The sequence below is a fragment of the Onychostruthus taczanowskii genome, unplaced genomic scaffold (assembly GCF_017590055.1).
Source record: "Onychostruthus taczanowskii isolate IOZ18803 unplaced genomic scaffold, ASM1759005v1 scaffold5, whole genome shotgun sequence".
Lineage (NCBI taxonomy): Eukaryota > Metazoa > Chordata > Aves > Passeriformes > Passeridae > Onychostruthus > Onychostruthus taczanowskii.
The window spans coordinates 3925902-3947862 of NW_024502568.1; the positions used below are offsets into that span (position 1 = coordinate 3925902).

Genomic DNA, 21961 nt, shown 5'->3' on the forward strand with positions numbered 1-21961 from the left:
TGCTTGTTTTTGACCCCCTGCTGCTAATTTCTGTGCATTTGTTTCCCAAGCTTCCTAATTCTTACCAGCTGGCAGGTATAAATCCCATCCCAGTGATGAGCCAGCTTGCTTCTGTGTACAGAACACTGATTGAGATCTTCCTCACAAATATCTATACACACAGCTTGTGATCTGAGCCCACTGTGATTAACTACAGGCTTTGCAGAACATAGCTGAGAAGGAGAAATCAAAAGTAAGAGATTCCATTGGGGAATATAAGTACTCACAAACAAGTTGTCACACTTGTGTGAAGAATTCCTGTTTACTTGGAAGAATATAGTACTCTGTAGAAATATTGTGTCTTTCCTGCAAGACAGGTAATGCACATTTTGCTTGCAGTCATACTCAAATAACTGGGTCATTTTTAACCCAGAGATGCATATGCATGCCACCACTGTATGATGCAAATACAAATATATGCAAATATATTGAACCTTGACCTGTGCTTGTTCTGCTCACAGTGTGCCTTGAGCCCTCCTGCCTTAGTGCCAAGTCAATTTATGGAGAAGGGAAAGTCCAGGAAGAATTGCCTTCCTCCTCCAGCAAAGTGAGGATCTATACTCTGAAATCCAGGGAGATGCAACCCCTGCTTTGTTGCTGTCTGAAACCCGAGCTCCTTCCTTTAGCTAAATAAGCAGCATCACACTGAAAACTGGAGAAGCACAAATCCCATTACATAGTACCCTGAGGCTGGGCTTCATGTTACAGATGTAACATGCTCTTCTGCTTGTTCAGAGAAGCTGGGGAGTGCATAACAGGGGGAAAGGGATCAGTAAGCATTGTGAAAGAGCCTCTGTGAAGATGAAAGTCTCAGCAACCATTTCCCTCAGGAAGCAAAAGATGAAATGTTCTACACTACTTTCTAACTGTTGCCTTATGAAAAAAAGTCTTACTTTTATCTTCAAACTCTGAGGTTTTTAAGACTTACTCCTAAACATACTGTTGGGGATTTCTCCCTCTTGAAAACTCCTGATGTTTTTTCAGTTCAAGACTCTTTCTCGGGACAGAGGTCAGGGTGGGTGTACCCCACTGATTTCAAAGCCTAGGCACTCTGTGGGCTGGCAGCTTGTAAAGGAAGCCAGAGCACACCTTTAGAGCCCTCAGCCTCCAAGAGTTATGGCCAACAGGTTTGGCAACAGGCTGTAATTTATTCTCTGAGGCCTACTGAAGGGCTCAAGAGCATTCTCCACAGGGAACGCAGATGGCAAGAGCTTTGGCAGGCTGCATGTTTGGGAATCGGAGACAAGCCAGAGCTGAAACGTAGTTACTGCCACAGGAAATTAATTCAAATTAAACACTGCAAGCATAACAGTAGGGAGGGAAGACTGAACTGTCACCCTGCCTTTAGTGTCAGAAAATCCTGTGCCTGGGACTGAAGCCCAGTGGTCTGTTATACAGCTCCTACCTACAAGGAGTTACTTCTGAGTTTATCAGAATGACAATGCTATGCCTCAGTAATGAATTGGAAGAAAGAGGAGGGCTATATTAAGTAGTAATAATAATTTCCTCTATTAAATAAATTTACATTACATTGTTTGCATGGAACACTACAATTTACAAGGTTAGCAATATTTCTCACCAGAAAACACATTCCAGTATAAATGGACAAGCAACCAAATAAACTACCAATTATTCAGAATTAGAATAAAATGTATTATACTTCTAAATATCAGGTGTCGATTTGCAGATGGAATACATGTTGTGTACTACCAGTAACTTCAGTTCACAGAAGTGACAGATGCTTATGTAGACACATCATAAACAAAAGTCTGACAAAAATCTATCTTCTAATGTTTCTATGATAAATTACTCTCTATATGAATCATATTGATTGTGTCATGAGTTTGTGTCCAGTTTATCTCTAACATTGAGAAAATACAAATAGAAACTGCTGAAAATCTTCTGAAATTCTTCCCCATGCTTAAGCAGAGCTTATGGACATTGTTGATCACAGCCCTTGGTCTTCCATCTGAGGGACACCACTGTCAGATTGGAAACTCCATTTGCCATGTGGGTGGAGATGCTGCTACTGTGGCTCCTTAGCTCTGCAGTTACCAACAGCATATGATTATTTTCACTTGAGACTGCTGCCCGATGCAAGACCAACAGTGACAGCAGCTGGAAGGTGTTAACAACATGTACTTAAGTGCCAAAAGAACACAGATAAGACACAGTTCTCCTCAACCCAGCAAAACAAGGAAATTTCACAAATCATCAAGCTAGATGAGTACTTGTTTGAGATGAGACAGTAGAGGAAGTAGCCCTAAGCAGTGCCGATGGTGGACAGAAACACCAGGAACAACTTGTCAAGTCGAAAGTGAAACAAAGTCAAGCTATGTTGGCAGCTTAGTTATATCTCTGCAGGAAATAATTTGATTTCAAGAATATGTATTTGTTAGCACCCACTTGGTTAAGAATCAGGACACTGGGTCTAGGACAGCAACTGCTGAACTCTCAGCCTATCATAAGGTTATTGTTCTTGTCCACTACATAGTACACTGGCTCTCCAAAGAATAACACACAAAATACAATATTCATGTCTTATTATCCTCACAGTATTTAAGTGTACAGGACATACAAGAAACTGCCTCACATTCCAGAACTGTAATCCTAGTGTTTAGGTACTAAAGAACAGATCATAACCAGGAAAAAACTAATTCATGTCAGAGTCCGTGCTTCCTCCTCAGAGACAATTCAAGTAAGACAAACGAAGACTTGTTTACTTTAGAAGGTTAATTCCAATTGACCTAGGATCTGAATTGGTAGCAAAATCCCTGAAGTTTATTCCCCCTCACTTTGGGGAATAAATTGCACTATTTACTTAGGTTCCTTGTACAGAAGCAAGAAATGATTGTCAGAGAGCAGTGCAAGTTGCAGGAGAGCTGGTCATCTCCACAAGGTGCCAGAGACCAGTCTCTGTAAAGCAGCACATGCCACTTTGATAATTGCCTTGCTGAGATGGCCCCTCAATGGCTTTAAGTGGGGTCAAAGGGTGCACGTAGGTGTGACCTCAGGTCATATGCTAAGACAAGTGGCATAAGGCATGACACAATTACTGCAGCTGCATAGATCCGTGAATCTGCCCCAATTTTCTACCTGCTAAACTAGCTGGAACTGCTAGTTTCTTTCTAGACAATCAAGTGGGATCAGCTAACCCCACCAAGTCACTTGTGTAAGATGCTGAGATACTGTGGTGATGAAAATAGCACAACAATCTTTATTGACTAGGTTTCTTCAGATTACAGAGACTTTTAAAGAGCATGGTAAGTACGACAAAAGCCTAAGAGGACAACAGCATAAAGAGACAGAGGTGGCTCAAACAGGACATTGGTGCTTGCTCCTTTGTAATTTCTGTCCTCTTAGAGCTTCCTGCTACTAACTACTCTTGTCTTCTTAGACACAACTCTTTCTCGTGCCAGCTGTTTCTGTTTGTGTTTGCTTTTCTATGTTTGTGGAAGGAAGAAGGAAAGTGGGCATGCTGGATGCAACATGCTGCCTACACATTGTCTTAGGGGAAAGACAGAGGATCAAGAACTGTTAGGTTGAAACTATCTATGGCAATTCTTCTCAAAGCTGCTCCTCCCTACATGGTAATCATTCAGGTGTAGCTCCTCTCTCTGTTTTCCAAGCTGGCTCCCTGTAAGTGACTTTACTTCGTTAGTAAAAGGTGCTATAATATCCTACTGCCCAATCCTCATTACTCTTACACACTGCACTAGTACAGCACAGAGTGAGTAGCTGTTGTTGAGATAACTGGCTTCCATTAGCAACCATGTGATTGGCAGGACGATAAAGTCTTTTCCCTTGCAGGTCAGCTGCTCTTTAAGAAGAGGGCAATCCTGCTGATCCATCTTTTAGCTACAGTCTCTCACTAAGTCCCAAATCTCCTGCCTTTTAGCTTTGATACGGTTCAAGCTTTCCCCCTTGTATCAGCCCCTACCTGTCATCAGCTCCTCTGTACCAAACAGCCAATATCAGGAGTTTGACCTCAGGGCACAGTCCGGGTGGGCAGGTAAAACCTGACCACTGGACCTACTTCCTTATCTTTCATATCCTGCAATTCATGAAGAAGTATCAAATTCAAACTAAAAAACAGAAGCATGACCTTTCATAAGAACCTTCTGAAAAAGGCTCTGTTGCCTTTCTAAGTATGCTTGAAAAGAACTGTCATCTACCCTATTAAGACTGAAATGCATCACAAATAAGGAGAAGAGGGAAAGCACTGAAAATCCTTACTAAATGGTAGAAGTTTTTGATGTGTGCTTGAAATACCTTTTGGTGATGCACACAAAAACATAGTAAAAACCAAACCAAACATGCTAGAACTGTTCTATCTGCAGGCTCCAGTTGCAACCCAATAGAGTTGCTCAAGCTTTTCCTGTTTATGAAGTATATTAATTCAATCAAATTCACAAGACCTACAGAGCATCCTCTGTAAAGTGCTTGAGAGAATTCTAAATATAATTGCTAACATAAATTAAGAGCTATCATAAACAACATAATACCTATTTAAGTGACATACTCCTCAGTTAGTGCTTAAAACATATGAAAATCTTTATTTCCTGTAGCACACCCTGCCCTCTTGCATATATGGAAATCACGTTTTCCCTTGAAACAAACGTAGGCTCTGAAAGGACTTCACTTAGGTGGATGATAGAAATGGTGCCAAAATCTCAAGATCCTTTCCCTTCAAAGGAAATTATCTAAGTACAAACTGGAAGATGTTTAGTCTCTGTTAACACTGACAGTAAAAAGAGAGTTAAAAAATAATCCAAAAGAGGAAGGTTGCTAGTCAAGGCAAGACTTGTGGCATGAACAAGCCTTGTAGCCATAATCCTCTATCCTTCTCACATAGTACACACTTATCTCACTGTAGATGTTCATTATTACATTATTGTGAGAACATAACAGAGAACCCTACCTTTTAACTTTTTCATTTAAAAAGACACTTTATTAATTCCTTTCTAACTACCAGGAGAAGTCTGAATAGTTTTGCCACAAGAATCTTCCCTTCTGAAATGCCCTTTAATAATCTTGTTGTGAAAAACCTACTGAATTATTAAAAGCAAAAATATTCCTACTATATAGATAATTTGGTATAGAATTCTACTTTCTCTTATTTTTTAATGACTTTTATAGGCTCATAATGGCACTGAAAAATATCACCAACATCTGCAGAAGTGTACCAGTACATCTCCATGTGCTGTAAATGATTAATTTCACTATTTAAATTATACACTTACAATTTTGTAAGATAATAAATCCTTTGTAAAAGGATTCAAGTATGAAAAGGTTTTCAAGATCCTTTATTATGGTGGTTATAATGCCCAAATTTACAAAGATTTTAGTAGATTTTAGTCTGGGAAAACTTTCCTTTTGGCAAGATCTGTGGAAAAGTGCTTCCAATATTACATCATTTAAAATATAATTAAATTTTATGTAGAATAAAGATCATCCAGTTGGAATAAAGCTGCTTTCCAACAATTTAGAAGAATTCTATGTAACAAATTCAGGAAAGGAAATGTTAAATAATACGATGCCTGATTCTGCTATCCAGAGTAGTTTGATAGACAGGAGCAAATGCTCAGAATGGAATCAGACCAGGATGACACATACACTTTTGCAAAAAGGCATCACAGGATCTTCACAAAATTGTCAGGACCAAAATTCAATCCAATATTCCTGTAACAGTACTACCAGTAGCACAGTGCCCCCTAACCACACACCGGAGAAACAGTTTTATACTAAATTACAGGGAATAGTGCCACTAACAACACTTCAAATAACTGCTTTTCACAACTAATTACATAGGAATGCAAAACCATGAAAGGTTCTTGAATTTAATAACTTCAGCATTGGTCAGAAGGGGAAATTAGAAGGATAAAAAACACCAACTAGTGTCTTACTTGTCTGAGGTCGATGAAAGCTAACTGCAGGGTGTCTCCCTGGAATCCTGGCACAGGCTCAGAACTAGCAAACACTGCAAAAAAAAAGGTTAAAATATTACATGTAGATTTGTTTTTTTGATCTAACAGAAAAATCAAGCTCTATGCAATATAAATGCTAGGTAGCATAGTTTCACAGGAATAGTTTAATAACTCACAGTGATTAAAACCAAACAAATCAACAAACAACCTTTCAACAGTTTTTCCAATAATCCTAAAGAATAATATTTTTAGGAGTATTCTTAGAAATTTTGTTTAAAATTCTAACCAAGTAGTAATGCTAAGACCACGGAAACCAAGATATTTTTTAGCCTGAGGTGCATGATTACTGAAGAATTTGAAAATAATACCAATTCCATGGCTGTCAATGTATTTTCAGACATCTGCCTTTGTTACAGCAAGCCTTCACCTCCAGCCAAACATCATTAAAGGACAAACACTAAGGTGACAGTTGGTTTCTTGTGTAGAAAACAGGTAGAATGCCCTAGATGCCATGGTCAGTGCAGAACTGAAATGCCTGCTCATGCCTTTTAGCCTGCATAAGCAGTAATGAACTTCTGCTCATTGTGAACCCAAAACTGGCTGTCAAAATTGGCAAGCAAAAATATATTCATAATACAAAAAATGGCAACATGGCAAGTGAAAGAAAGTCAACTACTTGTATAAATAAGGAAAAGATCAATAGTTGTTAAACTTAAAAATAAATACACTTTTTGTTGTTATTATCCCAGCCACAAGTTAATAACAAAGACAAACAACCACTGCCTCACATTGTCACTCAGGTTAGATATCTTATTTCAAAAGAACTTGAGAGTATTTTTCTTATGCCCTTCAGGTAGAACTCTCAACAAAAAAAAGTAGATACTACAGCAACAGCTTTAGAGAAGCATCATGCAAGGCAGTGAAAGGTATTTTTTCCAAGTTTGAGAAACAGGTCATTCAATGGTAGAGGAAACAAAACATATGTATCCAATTTCCAGACCCAGTGCTAAACTCTACTGCTCTTAATACTAGCATTTAGAAGTCATGAAATCCTTAATATATTTTTTTAAATGGCTAGGTAGAAAACATGGATTATGTTGAAGGTAAAATCCAGAAAACCACTGCTGTCTGAGCTAACATGATGGTAAAAGAATGGCCTCGAACATTTACTTCTGAATGTATGGTTCCAACCTAAAGCAGACTAATGAATTCAGATAGACTATTTCACAAGTCTAAAAGTGACTATATGGCACACAATTTTATACAAAGACTCTTACTTAAACGGTACAAGAAACTACTAGGACCATCTCAGAATACTTAAAAATAGCTAAGTAATAGATGGATCTGGTAGTAGAGTAGCAGCTTTACCAGTAGAAGCAGAATTTATTACTTGTATTACACTAGTGCAAAAGTTATTTTATGACAGTCATGTAATAGGAGAATGAATTCAACTGCAATACAACCTTATTCTTTATCAACTAAAGAAATAAAAAATAACAATCAAATGCCTTAGGGAGACCACTGTGATGTCACAGACAAGTACTGGTAACATTGGCAAATGCTCACTGATTACTTTAATCAAGTGTGAATTTTAAATTGTCTGGTCTTCCTACTTTTTAAGTAACACCAATTTTCTAGAGGCATTTTCATGGAATTTTAATTGATGACAAACATGCCTTAAAAAAAAAAAAAAGAAAGCTAAAAATCAGTAGAAAAAACATACCTTTTTTTCTCAGTATTTTATAGGGAGAGTTTTCTCATAATAAACTCTTTAAATCAGCAAAGACAAAACAGCTTGTACAATCACCAACCTGCAGAATTACAAAGATGCCTAAGCCTAGGAGCCTTAGGCACCCTACTGAACAACCTAGGCTGAAGGCCTTTGTGTCCTCTGCAGGTATTTCATGGCCACTAGGAACACCCTTTCTTAAAGACAGCAAAGCTGGGCTCTGAGGTCAGCCAAACCCAGAGTTTGAAGTGGAACACCATACTCCAGCAGGGAATCCTAAGCAAAGCTCCACAGCAAACAGATGAGAAGAGATACATGAGCTGTGAGCTATGGCAGCACATTAATAAGGAGGAAATGCATGATGGTCAGAAGGGGTCTTTTCTACACCCCTTAAACCAGAAAGGTAAGGACCACCAGATCGTGTGATCTGATCCTAATTTTCTGTTCATACACAGTACGCTGCCACCAGCCTCCCCCACCAGAATCTCAGCTCTTCCAGCCACTCCACAATTATAGCTAGCACTGGGAGAAAGAAGATCAATGGCAAAAAAAGGGTTACAGAACTGAAAAGTAAATATAAGTGAAAACTGTGACCTTCAGAAAGTCTTTTCAGCTAGCTTTTGGCACTTTATACTTCGGGTGATATCTTCCTACAGCAGAATACTCTTGCATGCCACAGGGCAAATATTTGCATATTTTATGTGCTCATCAGGCTAAGAGAGTTTGGAATTTATCCAAATGCATTAAATAACGCAGAATAATTTTGTTTTTCAACGTAATACCTACTAGCATTGCAGCTGTAGAACAAGTAGTACATAATGCACCAAACCTAACTGTTGTACAAGCTTTGCTCTCTTAAATTACAATTTCATACTATGAATGCATTTACAACATTAGGGACACTCATTATAGCACAAGCATTTATTCTCACATTTGGAACACTCTGACAGGTGACTACAATAGAATTTGTTTCATTATTATAATTTCATGAGTTCAGAGGGCAAAAAGATAATCTACTTATGGTAACAGTCAGACAGTTCCCCCTCCTCCCTCAGCACAGGGCTTTTAACTTTTGCTAACAGTTTTACAAAGCTAATTAAATATTTTCTACTGCACAGCATATTAGGAAGATATAAGAACAGGATTAACATTCTTAATGTCTTTGTCCTAAGGGCCCTTTTCTAGATAGTAATGAAACACTGTCATATATACATCTTTTAAAATATTCACCCCCTACAATCATTCTAGGCTTAAAAAGGATTTGCAGGGGTAGGTGGCTGGTTGGTTGTTTGGCTTAATGTGCATAAAAACATTCTGGAATTTTATAATATAGGAGAATGAAATGCAAAGGTCACTATTAAACTGCCACTCTTAGGGGCAAACAACTGGCTGTCTGGCAGTTTGAATCAAAAACTCAAATATTTTGGAAAAATTAGTTGAAAATATACATTATATTAATCTGGTATTCACAAGGTTTTTGTTAACATCTTCTCTTCCTCTGCTTTGCTGATACTGTGTATTTAGAACAAGAACAATGTGGGTCCTCAGTATGTACAATCCCAACATACTTCCTTGTAACAGACAGTTTAGAAACATAAAGAAGATAGGATCAAATGAAACAAATATACAAAAACAGCCTGGGAGGTAACACAGAAATTATAATGATGAATATAAATGTTGCAAAGATTACTTCAGTCCATTTACTTTTTAATATTTTGCTTTGATCTCATAATTACATTTTGTATACAGGATATATGTAAGTATTAACGGAGATATTAAGATAAAGCCTGTACCTACTAAATGTAATTTAAGACATCTTTAACTGTAAATTACACTGAATTTCTACACAATTCTAGATGTATTAACAGGTCTCTTAATTTTATTGGCTCAAAATCCCATCTTTTAGACATCATCTGGTTCTGCCTCTCTGTTGGTCTGGGAATTCAGAACCTAATTATTGACAAATAGTTTTGCTGCTCAGTGGATGAAAAACCTGAGTCCAGACTTTGAATCAAAAGCTAAATGAGGACAGTCTAAGTCCAGTCTCATAGCATTGATTCACAGGCGGGACAGCAAAGCTACAGAAGTGTTTTTAAAGGAAGTGCAGAGAATCAGGTGACTATCTCAGCCGCCTGAGCCACTTCGCAGCCCTGTTGGATGCTCCAGCTGTTCAAACAGGCCTGGAGGAGCCTTGCTGAGGGAGCTGCCAGCTGGCCAGGCAGCAGCCCCCAGCACCAGCAAGGTCTCACCGCTTCCTGTCCCGGCCGCGCTGCCATATGCCAGCGGCAGATGAAGGATGGCTCCAGCCAGTGAAGTCAACCTGACTGCCCAGATGGCAGAGGAGGCAGGTAAAACAAGGGGCCTCCAGAAAAGAATATGGTGCCTTTTCAAGGAAATACAGGATCTGGGTTCCTCAGCTTCTGGCATGCCCACCTGGAGACCACTTTTGTGCGTGCTCAGTAGAGAACACTTTGGTCAGGAAGTCACTTGGTCTTGGATACTGCTGCTCTCCACACAGTGGGGGAAAGGAGGGACTGCCAGGAAGCCATACAGATGACTGATCAGGAAAACACAGAGCACCCAGCTTTGCACTAACTCCCCACTAAACCTTGCTTGCTTATAGGCAAGACCCTTCCACTCTTTCACGTGTGGGTGAAGATGGATGCCCACTCACCTATATTTCGTTCTGTTAACTAATCCTGCCTCACAATTCATCTATGTTAAAACACATAAATATAAAAAAAGAAAAATTAGCTCTTCCAACAATTACAACTTCAGACAAATTCAAATTCCTTAATAAGAAGCTGATGTAAGCTAAGTAGATCTGGACGGTGTCTCTGAAAAGCTTATTTTTTATTATGCACCCCTTTCTTCCTGTAAAGTGAAATACATTTGATTTTCATCTTCAAGAAATAGCAAACGCCCCCTTCCCTACCCATTTCCTTTCTTGGGGAAGCAAAACGTAATATTCAAGCAAAAGACTACTCTTTGGATTTTATTCAATGGGACTTAGTATGTTCTATTTTCTGAACAGCGCTTCAGGAATCTCAATCATCCCAGTGAAAATAACCACTGAGAAAGAATGGTAGAAAATACAGGGGTAAAACACTGCTCTAGGTTATAAAATTTGCAGAGGAAATAGAGAAATACTTTAATTAGAACAGGACAAACTGAAATCTTTTTGGAATGTTTGGAAGGAAACGAAAAACATGCTAGAAGAAGAGTGAGATGATGAAGACATTTTATTCTGAGAAGAGCACTTACTGACTTTAACGGATTGCTGGATTGTTGTTTGGACTGTTGATTGTTTTTAAATAGAAAAGGAAAAAACTAACAAATTATCACATTGTTCTGATTTTATTTAGATCTCTCCAGCTCATATTAGAAAGAATATAATGTTAAAGATCAGAAAAAACATCTACATTATTGGCAAGGCTTTTTAAAAGTTTGCCTTCAGATATTAATAATTTTCTACATGTCATCTAAATTCTTAGTTCAAAATTCATCTGACTATACTCCATTGTAAGTAAAATGTCAAACCCATTAATACAATACAGTAGAAAACTCCCAACAGTTGTGAATTATTCGCACACTCTAAGCACTAATTGAAATGTCACTGTCGTATCCATTAATCCTAAAGCATCAAAGAATAAAGCTGGGGGAGGGTGATGAGCAAGAACATAAATCACAGGCATCACAGTGAGGCCTGGAATGTGCCTGTGATGGACCTTATGAATGAAACCACATCAGCAAAGCAGTCTGAGTAAAATCTTGTGTCACTCCTTTATTCCACAGACTGCAAAATGTGGTTTGTTGCAACACACTATTCTGATAAGCTTCCATAATTGTATTTAAACTACTCAAAGGATTTCTGTGCAAAACCATTTTTTCTTCTAACAAGCTTTAAAAGCTTTTCACATGGGAAGAAATGAAGTTCATTCTATTAACACTTGTACAGCCCATGTTAGAAATTACACAGTGGTGGAAGAATGTATTTTTCAGTTTTTAAGTTACTAGCTTCCTGAAACTTATTTTGGCTGAAGTTTTGGTATGTCCTGTCCATGCCATATACTCAGAATAACAGCTATGTATAAAAAACCATTCAATCTTACAATTATATTAATTTTTAAATTTTAAAATAATGAAATGTTATCATTTTAGACTAAAAAAAAACTCTACTAAGATTTCTTCATTGATTAAAGTTTCTGCTGTGCATCAACCAAAGATGGCAGACAGAATGGTAATAGAAATTACCATTATTTAATCAGGGCACATATCAGCCTTTGCCTGAGAAGAAAAAGGTCTGAAAACAACCCAAAGAGCAGATGACAGCTGGAAACAGTGGAACTTCTCCCTTCTTTGCTGTGAATATACTGTTCATACTGTGAAAGTCACCTGCAAGACGTGCATTTTATCCTCTGTAGTGCTAGAAATCCCAGAGTGAAACAGGGCATGGTCATCTACAGAGAGTAGTGAAGTACTGCACTGTTCACAGCTGATATTTTAAATATGAGAAACAGAATAATACTGTAATGGACAAGTTTTCTTCACTGTTACACCATTTGATCAGAAGGTACATGATGGTTCAGTGCTAGCATTAATTCAGCTTGTTAAGGTGAATGATTATGATGTCAGTATTATGAATACTGTATAATTTCTCTTTTAACAACTGGAATCTTTTTTACATCTAGGAAACTACGCAAATGCACAAACACATTCCTATGTACCTACCTGAAAAGTACACTAATAAATCTGCAACATCAAGCATACTAAAAGTAAGAAAAGTCAAACCATGATCTGTTTGTTAACTCGTACAATCATGGAATTGTAATGTCACAATCACAAATACTCTATCAATTTGACCCTGATAGTCCTGTTAGAAGGAAGGCCTCAAGGCTGGACAGTGAGGGACTGTCAGAAAGATGCCTGCTCTACCTGTTACTGAGTTCAGCTGGAATGTAACAAATCAGGCAGGAGAAGGAAAGACAAGTATATGGTTAAAATGTCAAAAATGCCCCTAAGTCTGTCCCATAAGAACCTTTTGTGATACTAACCAAATTGCTTGAAATTAAATTTTCAGTTTCCCATAGGCGGCCTCTAATGGAGTAGTCACCAATTTTTTTCATGTATCCAAACTAAAAGCCTCGGGATATGACTTGTATAACTGCCCCATTTTACAGCTGTCACCAAAATCATTGAGATCTGTGCTTCAAACACATAACAGGAAAGATACATTGGGGGGGAAAAAAAACACACAAAAAAACACAAAAAAAAACCCCAAAAAAACCAGAGCAGAAGAATCTGAAAATACACATTAAAAAAATCTCTAGTGAGCCTTTCCACTGTATCTCAGTCATCCACTATACAACCAGTCCTAACACCTCTTCATGGAACTTCCTTCCTACAGATTAACAGCTCACCCTGAGCAAGGAGCTCCATGCAAAACACAAGGTAATTAATCCTGCCTTCAGCAGCGATTCTAGGAGTGAGGAAACCCTACATAACAACACATTTAAATATCTGTATCATGATAGATGAACTCAAGAGAAAACATTAGAATTTCATGGACATTTGACTTTTTTTCCTTAACCATTAAAACTTAATATTTATGTAGTAGTTTTGGGCAATTTTGTACTAAACTAAATCTTTACTGGATATAGTGATTACGATCCCATTAGGACTAAGAACAATGCATGTTTTAATTCAGATATTTTAGTTAAAAGAAAAGTTTCATTAAAAAATTTCGCAGGAATGCCAACATACTTTACAAGAAGATACTGTAATATTACTTTCAATAAAAGACAAAGTTTTAGTAGATTATGGAAAAGGATACTATACAGCTTACACTGAATAACTTTTTTCAATGTTAAGACAAATACAGATGGGAATATATACTTACATTCACATTGTATCACATCTAAATTAAACTGCTGAATTGCTCCCATGCTTATTTGTTTTAATTCACTGTCCAGTAGCATCTGCATTAGGGACATTGAAAGATGCTGGCAGGCTGACATGCAAGCTGTCTGGGCCACTTTTCCCTAGTAGGAAAAACAACAAGTTTTACAACAGAAAGAAATAATACATCACTAAAGAACTGCTCTTCTGATTTGATTTTAATATACATTCTAAGTCTTAATGATACAAAACTTAGATTAGAAGGAGAGAGATCACACTTCCTGTTATTTCTTTGACCTATTAGATTTGTTTCTATTAGCTCAAACAGACAACTAGATTAAATAGATGTTAAAGCAATTATTGATATTTCTTCCACCAATCCAACAGTCTTCATGAATACAAGGACATTTCCAAAACAATGACAATTAAAGTTGCTGAAGCATATGAATAGCTTTATGGATTTATTTAAATATTTTAAACCCAAACAGAATGAAAGCAAGAATGTAATGAAATTCAACATGCAGCATATTTTTAACAATAGCAAATTAAATAAACCCCCCAACTTTATATAAATCAAAATGATTGCAATTGGTTGGGGCATTTCTTGTAAGAGCTTGTGATAATTGTTGGTAGTTTAACTGCTCAGATTCCATCTCAAAGTTTGCTGCTAAAATATTTTAAAAATTTGTGCTTCTCCATCATCTCAGGTGCTTAATAAATCAGTGCTGTCAGTGATCAACTACTTACAAAATGAAATGTAGCCCTCTGCTGTACAAAATAGAAATCATTTCCCAATCACAGTCTAGCTGGCAATATTGCTCTCCCCATCATCTACATGTAATTGAGACAATTTTCTCAACATGAGATCAAAAAACAAAACACAAAGTCAGACATTAACCTGAATAAATTACTTAGAATTTAGTACATAAAAATTTAAAGATAACAAAATTCCACCTTCAAGTTAAGAAAACCAGTTGAGACCAGATACCAAACCAGATGGCATTATTCTATTCACAGCACTGCCATCTCTTAAAACAGAGTGATCTTGGGTGTCAAATGCAACTCTATGAATCTCTAGCTTAATGTATTGAAACCACTCTTTTCAACTGATGTGTGCATTACAACGATATTGAAACAAAGGTAACAACACATTTACACAAAAGAAATCATAATAACAGAGTTACTGGAGCACACAGCACTATTGTTTTACTTCTATCCATTTGTACAGTGATGTCACCTGTTTCTCTAAAGTAATGGTTCCCCAGCTATTTTCTGCAAAATCAGGTTGATCCTGTTGACTCCCAGAAACACATATAAATAATGAACAATTATAATGGACAGGTCACTGTTCCAAAAGTTTGGAAAGTTCTGTTCCAGCATCCGAAGAGCCAGATCTTGTCCTTAATGTGTCAACTCACTAAGACGATTGAATTTTCATGTGCAGAAAATTTTCATAACAGAAAGCAAATTTGGCCCCAAATATTTCACTCTTTAAAAATCCATTATTTGTTAAAATGAAATTAAAGTATAGCGAATACAACAGAAAGCCTTCAACCCTCCTCACATTCAAACTGAAACATTAAATGGCTGTTGCTAATTCTGTTCTAGCATTAGGACACCTTGAACCATAAGGAGCTTTTTATCTAAAATGACATGTCAGTTTCTTAATTGAAAATCTCAGAAAAGCAAATAACATATTTGAGGAAAATAGATGAACTGACAACAAAGAATGTAGGAAACAATACAAGAACAGCATGCTTAAAAGTCTCCCAAACCCAACAGCAATTATACTGGGAGACATGCAGCTCTATTCCCCAAGCAGAACAATATCAATATGAATGGGGGGGAAAGAAGAAAAAAAGAATATACAAGAAGAAAGGAAAAAGAGAGGTGAGAAGGGGACTAAATGGGCCACAGTTCATGTAATTACAGTGTAGTGCATTTGAAATACTTAATGGAAATGTCATTTTGATTTAATGGAACAACTAGTGCATCTTTGTTTAATGTACTGCTCCATCAAATCAGCTCCATGTCCTATTTATGCTGCCACTATAATGTAATAAAAGTTCAACCAGATTAATAGGTTGTCATGAAAAATTTTAACATTCAGTTTATTTCATATGGAAACAATGCGTACTCCTCTGTTATCTTAAATAAATGACAGAATTTTATATTTCTAAAAAGCATGTGTAGTTAATTGTTATATTCTGGCAAATATCAATAGTACTGGAGCACAAGATAATGGTTACAATACAGAAATGACACAGCTAAAGCCACTTGGACTTTAAATAACTATCAATACATGTACATTTAATGTTGGTTTTGAAGTTTCATAAAATGGAAATATCCTAACATATAAAGTATTTCCAACTATGTAACTTGAACTACAGGCTTATTGTTCAAATGACACATCAACAAAACTACAACTTTACTACATACAGTAGATACTTACTAAAAATCATTTAATATTCTCAAATTTAGAAAAAAAATAAAGCTACGTATATTTATCAAAATGCTGAATTTTAACTAAGAGAAATGTGAACTGCATTATGTTATCCTCTTCAAAATTCAGTGCTTCCCAGTTCAAATTACACTGGACGTATGATACCGAGAAAATAATAAAATTAACATTTGTTTGAAAAATAGGATCTAGTTTAAAATTAATTTCCAAATTTCCAACATTCCTTGCCAATTTTTCATAAAGCATTTTGAAGAGGAAATGTAAGGATTTCTGAACATAGCAATAACATTTATTTTTCAGGATTGACCCAATATCAGTTAATTTTAAAACAGTCTTGATGTTTGGGTTTTTTCGCTTTTTTAGATTACTATTATTATTTAAGGGGGTGGGGGTGGCCATGGTTATCTAGCAATTAAATACCTATATTCAACAGCATGCAGAGATTCAGCAGGCTTCTCACATTTGCCCCAGTTGCCTCCCATTTGGAGACACTACTATTGTCTCTGCTGTGTCTATGCTAATTGCTCCTATCTACAAAACCTATTCTTCCACTCAATCAGTGTAAAGTTTAGGAAACAAGGACCCTATTCTATACTCAAAAACACCTGCTAACAGTGTTAAAGGCAACTGTTTTTTTCACCCAGCCTCCACATTTTGCTGAAATACAAGTTTGTAAAAAGAGAAAACCCTTAGACAAACTTCTTATATTTCAAAGGAGCTTGTAAAGAGAATCTGCTGACATATTAAATCCTTTTTTATAGGACCCAAAAGCTTTTCTCCTAAGAACAATTGTAGTAAAGAGACATTTGGCTCCTAGGAAATTCCCAAAGGGTCAGCCATATGCATCCTTCCACGGCACCTTCGCGGTGCTGCTTTCTAAAGCCCATGCTAGCTGTCTCAAAAGCAGCTTTCATCATTCACTATGGTGTCAGTCAATATGATTTATGGACTGCATTCAACAAAGTCAAAGCATATAGAATGAGAAATATGACTACAATCTGCTAATTTGTTTTGTATTGAGCCACTTAAGAGTCAAAGACCTGATGTCAGGCTGAGACCAGCAACACAATTAACCAGCCAGTGACAGATTCATCCATCCTCCCTGCCAGGCTGTGCCAATCAAAGACAGCATGAAGCAGCAGTTGGAGAAGTCAGTAAGAAAACCCATTCTCTAAGTAGCCTGTGGAGGCTGTTGATTGACAGTTTTTGAATATAGCTGCAGAAAACCACCACCCCTTCACCCTCACTGCAAGCTGTGAAATTAGGCTTTTGCTGCCAATCACAGAAACAATAAAATAACACAAACTGCCATCCTCAGCATAAAAAGAAAATAAAAAACATACCCATTAAATCTAAGATGCTAAGGAGAAGAATTAATTTAGCAATATGAAATAACATAATGTTATTCTTTCTGAAAATGCAAATAAATTAAACATACAAATCTTGTAAGGTTAAAAACCCCAACTTTTGAACTATTGGTAAAATACAAGTATACTAAAAACATGAATGGAATTTTTAAGAATCAATTTTACTTCCAGTCTCTGCCCTGAATGCTACCGAAACAATTAAAAATACCCAACTGAAACTAATTTGCAACTGTCTCTTTTCAACAGCCCGTTTTCCAACTTTGTATTGACAGAGCACACATCTAGAATAAAAATTCAGCTAATTCTAAACTTAGATTAAAACCACTAACACATAGACTCACAAAATTTCAAGTTAACTCATCTGGTAATACAAGGAAACATTTTTCCCTAACTCTTCAAAATAAAACAAAAAAGGGTGGTTCCTTAACAACAAATTTGATCATCCAATTTATGTTTTCATGAGATCAATGGCTGTATAATGAAACTTTAAATAGCTTTTTGATTCAAAGTATCTAATGGCACTACAAACTGCAAGGCTAACTTAAAATGGGACATAAACATAATCCCAAAAGACGAAATTCTTGTGAATTCAGAAAACAGAGCCATTAAAAACTGCATGACTTTCCAATTATAGCCTTCCCAAAGCCACACAGCTTCTGTGTTCTACACTGCTGAAATTCTGCCAGCCCTCGATCATGAAATAACCAGCAGCCTGAGACCTATGCAATACTAACAGGAAACATTGCTACACAAAATACACAGCTCATGGCACCTCTTAGCTTGACAGTTCACCAGCATGCTGAGTATTCCAATGATGGAAGTGTTGATTGGAATGAACCACCACTGTCATCTAGTCCAACCTTCTACCTGGAGCACTGTTGCCAATGCTACTTCAGGTCCATAGACCTTTTTTCCTCTGGACCCTTCAAAGTAACAGGGGATGGGAATTCAGCAGCCTCCTTGTGCAATCTCCTTCAAAACTGCACTACTCTCTTTAAGCACACCTTCCACACCTATCAAATCTCCATCTCCCAAGCTTCAACCTGTGACCACAGCTATGTCTGAATTTGTCAGTCCAACCAAGAAGTTTGGCTCCACCAATTTTGTATTTGTTCTTCAAGAAGTTGTAGGTTGCCAGTGGATCTCTCTTCAGCCTTCTCTTTAACAGACTAAATACTCCACCTCCCTACACCTCAACCAGGCTCTGAACAACTTGGGAGCCGACTGCTACTTTCATTCTCCAGGTTTTAATAATTTAGTAATATTAACCTCATCACTTTTATTATCATGACAATGTTTATGCCATATGAAAAAAATTTACAACATGAAAATAACCAGGGAATAGGAGAATTCTTAAATGCAATTCATCAGCTTCTTAAAAATAATTGAAAAAGCAAATAAAGAACACCAGTACACACATTCCCTTGGCCCCAGACAAATGCAGCAGAGGAACGATGGAACTTTCACTGATTCTTTATTCAGCTATATCACTCTATCCTAATTCTGTATGCATGTCTCATAGCTGTATTTTGATACCTGACCTCTCTTTCAAGAGGTCTCAGTCTCTAAATTACCTCATTTGGGATGCAAGGCACACCCCATCAACCTTCTGCAAGGTTTTTAGGACTCCTGCTGTCTGTCCCAGTGTATGAAAGCCCAATGTTAGTCATTAACCTGATCCCTGCATGCATCCACACAAGGTACACAGCAAGTTATCAGCAAAACAGAAAGGGTCTTTTTATTAAATGATTAAAAATTGAAGCAATAAGCCTGCAGGCAGTTCATAGTTTTTCTGTTCACATGCTTTTTCTTCATCTTGCATCTACTTACCGACATAGCTGCATGGTCATTGTTGTTATGCTGAGAAGGAAACCAGTAAGGCAGTCAAAACAAAAAAAATTAAGATGTACTGTCAACTTCAAAAAAAAAAAAAAGAATAAAAAAATTGGTAGCAATAAAAGATAAGAAAAAGTGTACAAAAAGAACAGTTATAGCTACATAATAGTGGTGTTTTAGACCTCTGAACTTATATAGTATTTTGTTGAAGTGTAACAAAGAGATTACAACTTAAATAATACTAATTTGGCAATAATATTTTTTCTGTAATAAGGAACTATATGCCAAAATATCAAAGTCATAAACTTCAAAGTGTCTGTTGAAATGCCTTTCCAGAACTTTTCATTACAAGAAAGAATACACTTCAAAAGTCTTAGGTTAAAAAAAAAAGCCATGTTTACCATTATGGCTTACAGAGGCTATCTGTATGTTATTAACATATTTTGTTCAAGCAAGATTTAAAATGTCTCAGGATAGTAAGAATCTAAATATAACATGACCCATTAATAAATTTTAACATTAAACCTATAGCTATATAACGGTAGGGTCGAAGAAAGCTGTTTTCTTTTCCAATATTGCTTCTTAAGTGCAGCAAACAAACACAGAGGAGAAAACTAACATGCAAAACTTCAGAGGGGAAAAAAAGCTTTGGAGGCACAAGACAATTCCAGTGATTCAACAGAGACCTCAGACTCCAACTACCTTATGTCACTTTGTGTGCAGATTCAGTACAGTTCATGATCTACCTGATTCAGAGTTCTAATATTCCAATGAAAATAATACAAATTGCAAAAACATAAGATATACAACATAAGATGATTTTTGAAAAGTTTTGTCTACATTGCTACAGAAATACTTTAGTACAGCCCCACATAGAAGCACAAAGGGAGACACATCCCTGTGCATTTACACAGCTTATACACACAGCGAAAATAAAACAAGATTCTAATGAGAGGAACCCACTGACTGCAACAACAAAAAAAAGTTAAAGAACGTATTATAACACTTCTACAAGCAGACTAGTGCTTGAAACAATACCACAGAGAAAGTCAGTGACCCTGGAGTGTGACAACAAAGAACTGCTGTGGCCAGCTAGGGTCCCTAGCCCTAGCCCAATACCATCTAACAGAATTAGGTATGTAAAGGTAGAAGACAAGATACCTCTCTACTCGTTCCTCTCTTTTCTTTACTAGAATTATGGCCAGTGTGCTAGGTATTTGTTCTTTGACTGCTAATTACAGAAAAATTTCTGATCAACTATTTTGAGCAGTGGAATGTTTCTGCCAGCCATACAAAAATTATTATGGAAATGACACTGTGACATTATTGGGATAATTCATTAATGAAAATTAATTCTAAAACTATTCCAAACCTTAATTACAGCATGTGAAAAATCTAGCTCAGTTTATCACTCCAAAGCACTAATTATTTCAGCGAGTTATAGAACCTGGTTCTGGGCTAATCTTGGAAAATACTTTCACTATAAATTTCTCTGAATGGAAATAACTTACCAGTACAAATGTAACTAGACTCCCCATAGTGTGCACACATTTTCATGCAAACTCCACAGCTCACACACAACATTTACAGGACTGTATGTTTCTACCACTGGCCAAGATAGAACAGGGAACAAGATGCAGGATAAGTAAAAAATGACAAGAAACCTCTTGCCACAGCAGACTACTTGTCCATACAGTTCTACATCCTGCCTGTTACCTGAGCAGAGTCTGAAATTACAGAATAACCTCTCTACAGAAACTAGCTTTCTCCAAACGCTGACTTGTACCCCCAGGCACATAATTCTATACCTTCCACACTTCTTAAGTCCTAATGCCACAGCTGCTTCTTTGCATTCCCCTTAACACATTACTTCATTTTGTCTGTGGCTTATTTCTGAACAGCCATTTAGCAACATACATTCCTGACAGACTTCTGCACATCCTGCTCTACAAATTTCCCATCCCTTAACTGCCACATGCATATGGCCACTGAGGAGCAGTGCCATTTGTTCACACTGCTTTGTATACCAAGTTACAATGAATTACACTATCTAACAAACTTTCTATTCTTTATCAAAAAACGCTCCACTGATTTGGCACAGAAGCACATGCCTCACATGACACATTCACATCAGTATCACATGATACAGTTGGAGTGGCCTTTGTCTTTGAGTCAGTTAAAAGAACAGGAGACAGAAGAATCACAGCCTCTGTGTAGTATCTGCAAGACAAGATCAGCCTGCTATGCCAGCAATTTCAACATCATAAAGAAATTTTTTTCTTTCAGTCTGAAGCCTCAAAACATTCTATGCATTGAGGACTTATTCTTTATAACCATTGCAGGTGGGCAAAGCACTCAGACATCAGTGTGACTGTAACAACCAAGGACAAGCTGATAAAAAGCAGATGTAGCTTGAATTACTTACTGAAGTTACTCCAGAACTAGAAAGCTACAAACCATTATGATGGTAAGTCAAACTAGAAATAGTCTTTTTTATGAAAGCAAGGGGAAATCAGACCACAGAACGTAACAATTCATACATAAGACAGGTTAAACAGTACCCTTTTTCCTGGGACAAAATAACACAGGATATTTGAATATGAACAAGGATTCACTCAAGGAAGCTCTGCTAACTAGAATCAAATAACTTTTTATGATGAAAAATATTTAGCTAAAAACCTTGGAGAACACAAGAGCTCCACAA

At 36.9% G+C, this 21961-nt stretch overlaps 1 protein-coding gene across 5 annotated transcripts in view; it reads right to left on the reverse strand.

Moving 5' to 3' along the window:
- EXOC6 (exocyst complex component 6) overlaps window positions 1-21961 on the reverse strand; it is an 85519-nt gene that overhangs the window by 18412 nt on the left and 45146 nt on the right. For 2 of the 5 annotated variants that reach the window (XM_041415363.1, XM_041415365.1), the window contains exons 19-21: window positions 19252-19281; window positions 13595-13736; window positions 5946-6019 (exon numbers count right to left, since the gene is read on the reverse strand). In XM_041415363.1, coding sequence (XP_041271297.1) covers window positions 5946-6019; window positions 13595-13736; window positions 19252-19281 — 246 coding nt within the window. Of the gene's footprint in view, window positions 1-5945; window positions 6020-13594; window positions 13737-19251; window positions 19338-21961 lie in introns of those variants that run through there. The other 3 variants (XM_041415364.1, XM_041415366.1, XR_005953459.1) reach the window with 2 other exon arrangements.